This window comes from Meleagris gallopavo, chromosome 17, assembly GCF_905368555.1.
Source record: "Meleagris gallopavo chromosome 17, MGAL_WU_HG_1.1, whole genome shotgun sequence".
NCBI classification, from domain to species: domain Eukaryota; kingdom Metazoa; phylum Chordata; class Aves; order Galliformes; family Phasianidae; genus Meleagris; species Meleagris gallopavo.
Window position 1 is genome coordinate 9,446,212 of NC_139420.1, and position 12,039 is coordinate 9,458,250.

The 12,039-nt window shown below is 52.6% G+C and overlaps 1 protein-coding gene and 2 non-coding genes across 5 annotated transcripts in view; all 3 read left to right on the forward strand.

The window, feature by feature from the left end:
• The first annotated feature begins 445 nt into the window (after nt 1-445).
• Nucleotides 446-586, forward strand: LOC116217279 (U4 spliceosomal RNA). Its single transcript, XR_004161628.1, has one exon. It is a non-coding gene; the product is annotated as a U4 spliceosomal RNA (small nuclear RNA).
• A 461-nt stretch (nt 587-1,047) lies between these two features.
• LOC116217278 (U4 spliceosomal RNA) lies at nt 1,048-1,188 on the forward strand. The gene has a single exon (XR_004161627.1). It is a non-coding gene; the product is annotated as a U4 spliceosomal RNA (small nuclear RNA).
• Nucleotides 1,189-1,909: 721 nt separating this feature from the next.
• The window catches only part of PXN (paxillin), a 41,051-nt gene continuing 30,921 nt past the window's right edge, over nt 1,910-12,039 (forward strand). The window contains exon 1 of one of the 3 annotated variants that reach the window (XM_085238679.1): nt 1,910-2,148. In XM_085238679.1, coding sequence (XP_085094805.1) covers nt 2,136-2,148 — 13 coding nt within the window. In that variant the 5' untranslated portion in view covers nt 1,910-2,135. Of the gene's footprint in view, nt 2,149-6,645; nt 6,799-9,265; nt 9,318-12,039 lie in introns of those variants that run through there. The other 2 variants (XM_010720474.4, XM_010720471.2) reach the window with 2 other exon arrangements.

Consider the following 12,039-nt stretch of genomic DNA (forward strand, 5'->3'; position numbering starts at 1 on the left):
TGGTTGTGCCTCTCTGCTCGGTGCAGGTTTCAGTCTCCACATTCAATCCATATTCACGATAAACCATAGGATTTGAGGGTTTGTTTTATTAGAGAGGAGCCTTTTAAAAATAATTATTACTTTAGAAAAAGGAGAAGAGCAAAAAGGAGAAGGAGGACCGCGACCCCCCCGCTCGCAGGCGCTGCCCGCCCAGAGTCGTGACGCGGCGCCCTTCCCTCCCCGCGCTCATTAGCATAGCGGGCTCCCGGCACACCCCGCGCGCCAACTCCGCCGCCGCTCCGCGCCACCGCGCTCATCCCGCACACAGCGGCGCTCCGGGCGCGGCGCGGCAGCGGCGGGGAGCGCGCGGGGCCGGAGGCGAGGGGCGCGCGGGGGCGCGGCGGCGCGCTCTGATGTAGGCGGCGGTGCGGCTGCGGCGGGCGTCGGCGGCGCGGAAGGGAGGGTCAGCTTTGCGCAGTGGCAGTATCGTAGCCAATGAGGTTTATCCGAGGCGCGATTATTGCTAGTTGAAAACTTTTCCCAATACCCCGCCATGACGACTTGAAATATAGTCGGCATTGGCAATTTTTGAGAGCCTCCCCGGAGGCTGATTTCTCGTGGTTAACGACAGAACGATAAGTGCTCGGGGACTTTGTCACCTCGGTTCTTTTTTCATGCTCTCATTCCTTAACGTGGAGCGTTCCCTCCCCCAGGGAGCTCCCAGCGGCCCGGCGGAGCTGGACGTCCCCGGAGCAGCGGAGGGGATGCCGCACCCCGAGGGCGGGGTTGGGCTCTGAGGAGCGCCTCTCCGGCGGGGAGAGCCGGGGTTTCCCGCGTGACGTCACGCCTATTTTGCATAGCACTTCCCATCAAGCCTCGCGGCCGCTCGCCGCTCAACACGGGGGTGGGCACAACCGGGGTCTGCGCTCCTCACGGTAACCCAGGGACCGCGGCACCGGGCGGGGGAGGCAGCAGTAAGGGCAGGGGGCCGGCGGCGGTGCGGGGCCGCTCGCCGTGACAGGGTCGGCTGCCCCGGTGCCTGGGCTGGCGGCGGAGAAGGGAGTAGTCAGCTTTGCGCAGTGGCAGTATCGTAGCCAATGAGGTTAATCCGAGGCGCGATTATTGCTAATTGAAAACTTTTCCCAATACCCCGCCATGACGACTTGAAATATAGTCGGCATTGGCAATTTTTGACAGTCTCTACGGAGACTGAATTATGGTGGTCAAAGGTAGAAAAACGTAGTCCTTCTTTATTTGTACTTGTAGCAGCAGCGCGGGTTGCCTTTGCACCGCGGGTAGAGAGGGCGGCCGAGCAATGAATGGGAGCCGGGCTGCTGCTGTGCTGTCTTCCCTTCCTTGCTAGCAGCATTCACGTGGAAGCACGCCCTGAAGCGCAGGGCTCCTTTGCACCCCTTCCAGTCGCTCACTGGGGCTTCGTACGTGTTCTTCTCTGCCAAACATTCAGTCTGATGCAAATAAGGGCGCTGCTCATAACACCGCCGGGGAAGTGAGCTCTGATTTCTCCCGGCTGCAACCCGAGTGCTATGCGGGGTCACGGGGCTGGCCCGGCAGCGCCGGCTTCGAGAGGGATGGATGGAGGGCTGGCAGCAGCAGGTGCTCTGCACGGGGTCGGTGCTTAGCTTGACTCATTGACACCATTTCCAGCTCTCTGACCAGCTTCCCATCCGTCCAGCGGGGCGATAACTCCTTACCACAACTTCTGTAGAAGATAAGGAAGGAGCCGGGTCACAGCGCGCTGCCTGGGCAGAGTGCAGGAGGGGGGATGGCGACACGGGCTGAACTCGGTTCCAGCAGCCGGGTAGCCCCGCAGCAGGCATAGGGCGAGCTTTGGGGGTGGAGCAGCTTTATTTTTTGTGGGGGGCGGCGGCTGAGGGGACGGGGCGGGTTCAGCCCGGAGCACTGCGGGCTCAGGGAACGCCTCGTCGCCCTCTGCAGCTCCCAACACAAGATCGGAGCGCGGGGACCCCGAGCCGCCCGCCGTGCCGTGCCGGGGCGTTCCCCTCGCTCCCGCCGGCAGGGGGCAGCCGCGGGCACGCCCGACACCGCCGGGAGCGCGCGGGCGGCGGGCACGCGCGGGGGCGGGGCGGGAAAGTTGCGAGGAGCTGAGGAGAGCGGGCGGCGGCAGCACCGGCACCATGGACGACCTCGGTGAGTTCTCGGCGCTCCTCAGCGGGCTGCGGGCCGCCTCTCTGACCGCGGGATTCGGCCGGGATCCGTGCGGCGGCCGGGGTTCCCCGCGGAGCCGCATCCCTCCCGCTGGCCGCTCGGGCCCGCAGCCCCGGGGCACGGCTCGGCTCGGCTCGGCTCGGCTCGGCCCGGCCCGTGCGCGGGGTGCGGCCCGCGGAGCTCGGCGGCGCGGAGTCCCGCGCGTGGAAGCGATGGGAGCGGGCTGGGAGGGGCCGCAGCGCTGCTGCCATCCGCCTCCAGCAGCGAGCGGCGGGCTGCTTCTGAACGAGGAATGGAGGGCTGAAGAAGGTCCGAGCTTGGACCTCTTCTGCTCTGCTGAGGCGTTGCTTGTTAGCGCGGTCGAAGTGGAGGTTCTGAGATATGGTACAACTCCGTCCCAACAGCTTGGTTTCTTCGGGTCACGCTTACACCGGGTCCTCCAGTTTTTGTGCAGTCTTTCATGTTGGACGGCATCTGAGGATCCTACAGTAACCATCCAAACAAGAAAAGCTCTCTTTCTCTCATCTAAATCTACAGAATTTATCTTAAAAGAGCACACTAGCTGCTTTCCCTCTGCAAATCACTGCTACTCCCTTGCTTTTCTAAAGGCTCCCAGCTTTTGGGTATCAGGGAAGCTCTTCACAGAGAGTGGTGAGCTGCTGGGACAGGCTGCCCAGAGAGCCTGTGGATGCCCCAATGCTGGAGATGTTCAAGGCCAGGTTGGATGGGGCCCTGGGCAGCCTGGTCTGGTATTAAATGTGGAGGTTGGCTGCCCTGCCTGTGGTGGGGAGTTGGAGCTTGGTGATCCTTGGGGTCCCTTCCAACCCAAGCCATTCAGTGATTGGGATACATAAGTCAGGTGAAGCGCTGTGCAGTGCTCATACACTGTGTAGATTTGGAGTCGACACTGCATAAAATCAGCTGAGATATCCCTGTGCGGTGCAGAAACTGCTGTTGTGCCTGGCTGGGTGTGAGGGAGCACCGCACAGCGCTAGTGATGTCTCTGCTCCTAACTCCCCCAACTTATCATAAATCTTTGGGCCATCCCTCTCCCTTCCAGAGTAGCTGATGGAATGTTGGTCAGTGCGTAATCCTGCACTGTAAAACTCAGACCCAGAGTTACCTTGCTTGGTCTGGGTTATGAAACACCAGCGGGTGTGGGTTTGAGTTGCACTGGGGATTTGGGGATTTGATTGGAGCCGAAAAGACTTTGCTCATTTTTTTTCCCCACCCGCAGTGCTGGAGGAATGGCGTCGCAGTGCACGGCTCCTGCAGGAAGCTGCGTCCCAGCAGCACAGGGAGCTCAATGCTGGGCCTGACAAAACTACAGCAGCACATGGTGGGGACGGGGGGAGGGTGGGGAGCCTGGGCAGCTGGCCAGGCTTGCGTTGCCTGCCCTGAGCCTAAGAGGAAACGCTTTGCGGACGTGCTTGGAGTTGGGCAGGAAGCTCGCTGTTCTGCGGCGCTGTGGATGGGTGTGGAGAATAAAACCTGGTCCTGAGCAGTGCAGGTCCTAACTTGGGAGTATCACCCAGAGCTTCCCAGAGTGCAGTGTTGTTATGTGCTGTGCCCCCAGCAACAGGTGATCTGTCACATGCATTTGCTTCAGGCAGATTGAGCTGCTGAATTATTCCTGGTTCTGTGGCACTACCTTGTCTAAGTCATGTGGAGCGTTATTTATTTACTGAGAGCTTTGGCAACTCCAAACAGAGTGGTGTATCTTTTAAAAGCTTTCTTTTGGAGGCTTTAAAATTCCCGTTTCTCTACTGCTTGGTTATTTTTTCAGACACTTTTTTTTTTTTACTGGGTTTTGCAATCAGAAACAAAACAGCATTCACTGGAGCTTGTGAGAGATCTTTTGCAAAGTTGTTTCTGCTGTTTATTAAGAATGTGTTTACGGCGGTGCTTTGGCTGTGCTGTAGGGAGCTTACTGGAGGTGTGCTTGCTCACTGCTAAGAGGCTGTTTCATTTTGGAGAATGTCTGTTTAGTGACGTGGCTTTGAAACTTCTGGGCACGGAGATTCAGAGTACAAGAGATTGTACTTCAAAAGCTGTCTCTCTCTGAGCAGCTTCCACCCACCCCATCTTTATGACTTAACCCTCTCAGGGTTGCTTGTGCACAGGTATGGGGATGGGGCTCAGCATGGCCTGCCTGCCACCATCAGGTCTGTGCTGTTGGCCTCGTGGATTCCTGCTGCCTCTGCCTGTTCCTTCCGTCTGCAATCATACGTAGTGGCTTTTGGTTTTTATTTGACTGAAATTGCTTTGAAATTGCTGACAGTCAGCTGTGCCCAGGGAGCGGTACTGGGGGGAAGGGCTGCTCAGGTAGTTTGGTGCTTTCTGCTGGCTCAGGTTTCTGAGTAGTTCCTGGTGCTGGGCAAGAAGACTGCAAACAGAGCTACTGCTTTGCACAATGGGGTTCTGACTTGTTTCAGCTTCTTAGCTGTTCTGAGCCCTTGTAAAACAGGGGCTTCATTGTCCTGAGCAGCTCAGACAGGGAGTCCTCTGCCTCAAGCAGTGTGCGATGCAGAGAGGCTTCTTTTCTTGCTGCTCTATTTCCATGGAAAGTCGGGACTCTGTGCTGTCTTTAGCTGCTTTGTCTCTGTCTGGGAGAGGTCAGCTTACCCCGAGTGTTCAGCCGCCCTCCTGATTAAAACTGATCCTCTGACACCATCTGAACCATTAGAGGAAGAAGCGGGTAGTTCCATCTCTGCCTGCTCTCTCATGCCAGGGGAATCACAGCGCTTCGATTTCTCTTCATCCTTTTTTCCTCATCCACTTTCCCCTTAATCTGTATTGTATGAAACATGAAGCTCCAGAAAGGTCAGAATTCGGAAGTCTGGCAGCGGAACAAGTGGTAACTGCACTTCTGGTGACATCGGGGTGGTTTTTCTGACCTACTGCTATGACAGAGATGTTTAAATTCCTCAAGCTGAATCTGTGTGACAGCAGTGCAGCTGTGGGGGAGCAGGAAACAGCCTGCGGCCACCAAACAGATCTGTCAGGATCAGAGTGCTGTGTTAGCTGTGATAGCCCGGAGCTCCTGCAGCTCTGGAGAAAGCAGGAACACGTTCTGAATTCAGCCATGTTACCCTGGTGGAAAAGCAGTGTGTGTGAGCGGGATCTCAGCTCGCAGCTCAGGCTGTGCTCCCATCTGCGTGCTGCTCTGTGCCCCGTTCTGTCTGACGAGGAAGCTGTTAATGAACATGCTCTTCTGCTTCAGCTGCATGAAAGTGAGGCATTGTCTGGGGAGCTGCCCTGAGTACGACAGGAGGATGGGACTCAAGGAGTGAGCTGCTTGCTCAGTCTGGCCCGTCCGCACTGAGTGAGGTCCGATGGCACTCCCTGCAAGTCCGGGATGCCACGGCTATTAGGCAATTAAATTTAAAATGCTGAGTAGGGAACTGCAGAGACATTTGGGTCCTGTTCTTGTTTTTCAGTGTGTGTAACATCTCACTGTATGTCTCATCCAGTTTGGTTTCAGATTGCAGCCAAAAATGGTGATTCCCGCTTCCCCAGCCCTCGTGAGCTTCTGCTTACGTAGTGAGTGGGAATGGGGCTGCAGGGCGGATCGGTGCGCACTGCTGACCTGCTGGAAGCCAGCCCTGTCACCCAACCTGGACAGATGTGTGCTGCTGGGTTGGGAAGCAGGGCTCCCTTGCCCTGTGGCGGGGCAGCTGGATTCAGTGCAGTGCAGGAGCTGGGCTGCAGCTGCATTTTTTCCCATCTCCCTTCAGCGTAGTTACTAACCACAGCACAGTTAGCTGGATCAGCAAGCTGATTTCTTTGGAACTTGTTTGAATTGGTTGGTTTTTAGCCAAATCAGTTCCTTGCTCTTTATGACCGTGTGTTCATACAAAGCCACCTCACCACCAGAGTGTAAATGAGGCCGTGGGTGAGGTGCCTCTTTCAGCTGGAGTTGATGTTTGATTCAGTATAAAGTAACCATTTATCCACAGATCTGCCTTTGGGCGAATTGTTTTTCCATCTGTGCAACAGGAGTGACAACTCCTTACCTGCAGAGTGTGGTTAATGTTTATTACCTTCTTTGTGTTTCCAGAACAGCTTCCTGCAGGATCTCAGAACAGTCACTCTTTCACGCTTCCCATCACTCTTGCTGGAAAAACACACAGTGGCAAGTTTGAATTAGATTTATACGTGTCTGTTCTCAGCTCTGTTTATGTTCCCGTGCTGCCATTCTGATTGCTCATCCGTTCTGCATCCCCTGTTAGGACAGTCTGTGAGCGGGGAGAGATTTCCTTTCCCTTCCACGTTCCCCACAGCAGTTCTACTCAAAGTCGTTACCACAAAATGTCGTGAAGTCATTCAAAGAATGTCGTGTTCTAAAGATACACCATAAAAAAATAACATATGACTGTGTCATATCACTTGTAATTTTTTTTTTCCCCCCTGTTTGTGCTTGTTCTCATGGCAAATGGCACCAGGGCGGCACAGGCCAGCTGGCTGGGCTTTCTGGGCAGAGGTTCCAGAGCATTTGGACACTTTGAAGTTATGTTTATAAATCCTCATAAAGCAAACAAAGCAGAGTGGGAACAACTTTGGTGTTCTTGGTGTTCCAGCCATAGGAGCTCGTGTCCCCGAGGTTACATGCTTGTGCTGTTTAGGAATCTGGTAAGCATTTTTTTTTCTGCTCATATAAATGCAACAGACAGCAATTATTCTGAACTTACATGGGAAACTTATCTGAAGCTGTTGGAGAAATCTCTGTGCTGTGGATCTGAGAGTGCATAGGACAGGCCCCGGGGGGAGGCAGCCAGTGCTGTTAGTGCCCCGCTCCTTTCTCCTGCAGCACTCTGGGGCTGCCTTCTGCACTGTGAACAAGTTTAGTAGAAGTTATTTACATGAGGTTGGAGTAGTTGGAAGACTTGAAATGCTGTTTGACACACAGCTGGTCGCAGCACTCCTGTGCTTGGTGTGTGTGGCTCTGCAGGGTGGGCTGCTGAGCGTGGCTGGCTGGCAGCGTGCTGTGGCTGTAGCCTCATTGCTTGGCTTTACTTTCCATTCCACTTGCTTAAACCTCTAACTTTTTGGAAATGTTTAAAGAACATTTAAAAGAAAAGAAAATAAAAGCGTTGCTTGGGGGAATGAGCTTTCTGAATGATGCTTTGCGTGGGGAATTGTGCTTTAAATGGCTTAGCTGTGAAGCAGACTGCATGGGGTCTCCAGGAATAAACCAGTCCCGTGTTTTTGTCACAAAGTTGAGCTGGTGGATGGAATTAATCCATGTCTGTCTATATCTCTGTAGGATCTTTATTTCCCTCCGTGCAGAGCAAGGTGAGCAGAGGCCTTCTCTCCCTGCTGTAGGAAGCTTGTGGTGGCTCATAGACCGTGACTGGGTCAGATTTTCCTGAGGGTGGAAGAGGGCAAAGAAAACTGCAAGTGAGAAGGGTCACGGGAGGGAGGGCTGTAAATGATTTGCTGAAGTTTAGAAGTTTAATACTGTCTTGCTGTAACCTCTTTGGGTCTGAACAGGTTCAGGCTCTCTCTGAAAGGAGTTCTGTTCGATTGGAGCCACTTCATGGAACTGGGTCCTCAGACAGAGGAGCCTGAGGCTGTTGGCGCATCAGCTGAGTTCTCTGATGCCCTGGGGGCTGCAATAAGACAGCAGCCTGCTGGTGGCCCTCACTGCCTGTCCTTTGGCCGCTAGCCGTGTCTTTGTTCCCCATTTCTCAGCACCAGCAGTTGCCTCACGAGCAGGGTCAGAGGGTGCTGCTAGCAATTACCCTCTGGGGCAGGGGTGACCCTCAGAATGAGATGCTGAGGAGAAGCACTGTCAGACTTTGCAGCTCTCCCTCTTATTGGTTTGAGGGAGGCTCTTCTCGGGCCATGTTGGCCCAGTTAGGCAGTGTGAGGCACAGCTGGAGCTGCTCTGTGTGCTCTGAGCAGCTCCAGCAGTTGGACTCCATCCCCACGGAGCGCTGGGGGAGGGAGTGAGATGCCATTTCAGCCACGTCATGAAACCTCTTATCAGTGGCCAGCTCTGGTGTGGGTGGGTGAGCGGTGTGTGCCAGAAGAAGCTGCCTTTTGTTTCTGCTGTGAAATGTGGGGAGCTCAAAGTGTCAGTCAGGCCGAGCGCTTGGAGGTTGGGATGTGTTTGTCAGGCAGGTTCCTCTAACATGGAGCTTGTAGCTGTCAGCCTGGTGCTCTGGCAGGTTGGAGCTCTGCTGTCTCCAGCAGTTCCATTGGCAGCACCTGGCCAGCACAGCTGCTGTGGCACACTGCTCATCTGCTTCAGTGCTTAAATCTGGTGCTGCCAGCACCATCTGTCTCAGGACCATACAGGGAAGCTTCGGCCATGTGAGTCTCAGACCAAATCTGCCGGATTCGCATTTGTCTTGCTGTAAGAGTTGGGTGCAGGAACAACATGACAGATGCTAATTTGCCACCAAACAACACAAACAGATCACCGTGCTCCCACATACATGGGACCCCCCTTTGGGCCTGTTGAGGCCCACTGGGGTCCTCTGATCCTGCTGCCAACGTGTGAAAGATGCAATCTGTGGCCAGCCCAGCCAGCACTGCACTCTGCGGCTCGGTGCAGTCCTGCCCTGGGAAGCTGGGGGCCGGGGGGTGCAGAGGAAGCTTTATGTCATTCTTGGCCGCATTCTGAGTAATTGTTTTAATGAAATGGAATGCAATGCGTTCAGTGCTTGCTTGGCAGAAATAGCCTTTTTAAAAAAATGTTAAATTTTCTGGGGAAGGGGTTGAGGTTAGTCTGTTTCCCAGCTGCTTTAAACAGTTAAAAATGGGTTTGCAGCAGAGATAGGAATGGGATGTTGTCCTTGGAGAGGGGATGGTTGCACTGCTGTGTGTGTGTGTGTGGGGAGGATGTCCTTGTGCACGTAACGTGTAAGCAGTTGGGTCTGGTCCCTCTGGTTCCCTGTGTGATGTGCGTGCCAACGTGACTCTGAAGTGGATCAAATTAATTTCAAACTGGTGTGAGTAGGTACATGTGTGCGTAAAACAAGTATGCATTGAGGAACTTGGTAGGAAAATGTATGGAATTTCTGTTATCCCTGCTGTACCCTGAGCAAGAGTAAGATTATGATGGGTTGAGACAAGCAAAGTCAACTCAATTTTCAGCAAAGCAGAAATGGAGGAACCAGGAATCTCGACTTCTGCAAATGACTGTAAGATATTTCCCCACTTCTCTCAGCTGCTTGGTGATTTGTATCTTAGGAATGGGTGGAGGGACAACCAGAGATCATGCTGAAAACCCTTTTTTAGAAAGTGAATTGCAGAAGGATTTATTTCGTGTACCTACGGAGGGAAGTTATTCTTATGCTGCTTCTATTTCAGCATTGCTGGCATTTCCATTTTTGGTCAGCTCTGGAGATTGGTCTCTTTTACTCATCTTCTACCTCTTTCTACTCTGTTTCCATCATTTTTAAATTGTGGTCTCATGTGGTCATGAGTTCTCTTGGGAGCAAAGGAGCCTTCGGTTGTCAGAGTAAAGTGCTCCTGTGCAGAGCACTGAGATGGAGATGCTGACATGCATTTGTTCACTTTATCAATGCTGCTTTTGGAGAAAAATGCCTGTTATTTCTCTGGCAGGTGACTAAACAAGCAGGGGCTGGCAGCTGCTCTGCTGTGGTGCTAGGAGATAGGTGGAACCATAGCTCATCTGCATTGTGCATCAGGAGGAGATGAGAGAACCTCCGATTCCCTAAATCCACTCCATTCTCTGTTTAATGTGAGTTTTCTGTCTGCTTTAACAATTTCCTTTCATTCTGTGGGTGTTTGTGAAACTCTTGAGCCACGATCTTCTGCTGATGCTGGGAGAAGCACTGAGTCCCGGAGCTGCCGTGCTGTCAGCGTGCTGCTCGGGCTGCCACCCACATCTCCCACAGCACGCAGGGGGAAGCAGTTCCCACACTCACTTCTGGAACGTTCTCCTGCCATTCCCATTGGCTGCTGTTGAAGTTAAAAAGGGAAAAAAAAAAAAATCCAAAAAGAGGGAAAAAAAGATTCTCTACCATGGGTCCTCTGCCTCTGTGGGCTTTTCTGGGAGGTGGACTTCCAAAGGTGCCACTTAGCTGCTCTGCATTTGGCTCATCTTTAGGTTTCAGTAGAATGCTCATTGAAAACCTCCTTCTAAAAGTTTCTGCCTATTATAGTTATAAGCAGTATTAAGATCTACGTGACTGAAAAATGCTACATGTTGTGTTGTCGTTTCCCCCTGCCCTGTTTGGAGAGTTTGCATCGTGCTGCTGGCAGTGCTTTGTGTGAGTCTGTTCCCGGTGATGACTTAACGCTTCTTGGCTCGGACAGAACTCACCACTGCTTCCAAGTGCGCTCCCACTCTGTTGCAGAGAACCCTTACAGAAACCACAGCTTCCTAACAAGATGGGGCCACCATTTTGAGCTGTTTTCTTATTAGCCAAGTTTTTAAAATGCCAGTTAAACCATATGGCAAGTTGGGCAAACATTGGGTTTTTTGACAAGGGAGGGCGGCTCCCCTCAGAGCAGCTGGCAGGTCAGGCAGCAAGTCTGTAACTCGTCTTAACTGAGAAGTCCTTTACGTTGGAAAAGACCTTTGAGATCTCATTTGGCGTCCACAGTGTCTGAGTGAGATGTGCTGGGACTTCCTTTCTCCTTGCAGGCATTAGTTTTCCAGTGTGATACACCTTGCTTTTTAAGGGCAGGTTTGCATCTGTTGCACTTTGCTTGCATTTACACTCTTCAAAGCTATACTTGTTAACTACTAGCAAGTTGCTACAGTGGAATAATCTCTGGTAAACTACTGTCTTCCAAGTTTATGGTATCCCTCAGGTTGGGATTGTCTCAATGAGGCTGTACTAAATGTGGATGTGATGGCAGTGCCTCTTTAGCATGCTGCCCTGCGCTGCTGGACTGCTGTTTGGTAGCCAGAGGGTTCTGTATCTCATGGGCAGGTTTTGTGCTTCTAATGCTTGTAATGAATTCAGAATTCATACTAACATTTCTGTCCTTCATTTCATCATCTTTTATGGGTGTCTCAAATTTTGTCATTGGCGTTTTGCCTGGAAGGGTCTATACTCAGATCGTTTATGCTGTTTGGATAGGATTTCCACTGTTTAAAAGATGCAGGTTTTTTTTTCCTCTTTTAAGTTTCGTGTCTATTCAGGCTGTCCAGAGAGGCTGTGGATGCTCCATCCCTGGAGGTGTTCAAGGCCAGGTTGGATGGGGCCCTGGGCAGCCTGGTCTGCTTAAATGGGGAGGTTGATGGCCCTGGCTGTGGCAGCAGGGCTGGAGATTCATCATCCTTGAGATCCCTTCCAACCTGGGCCATTCTGTAATTCTGTGACACCTGCTGGACTTCTGTCTCCTGTACCTTGTGCTGCCTCCTATGTCTCTGGCCATACCTCATCCTTTTTGCTGGTTGCTCTGCTCACCTCACTTTTCTAACTCTGAAGAAACAGTATTTTTTGGGGGGGGGAATCTGTATTCTGTTAAACTGGTTGGTGAAGGGGTCTCGTAAGAGCTGGAGCCAAGAGAAGTAAGTGGCAGCAGCACATGTCTGGAAGAGAGAGTAAAACCTCTCCATTTTTGGCAGTGGTGAGCTGTTAATTTGTCTTTCTGCATCTTGTGAAACTGTATCCTGAGATCTGTGGTGCTCGCTGTTCCCTGGAACTCTCGTGCTCTGCTCTTCTGTAAACCCTGATGTGACGTTTTCCTTCCCCAGATAAGTAGAATCAGCAGTTCCAAATAGTGATCTGCAAGTGGTAAGTGCTGTGCAGCTGTATGAGGTGCTCTGTTAAATCCTCACATTCACCAACGTCTCATTTCCACCTGGGTGCCCTGAAATTCCAAGTGAAGGAGGGCTGGTGTGGCCCAAAGGTTTGGAAGCCACTGCTGTTTTGGCACACCTCA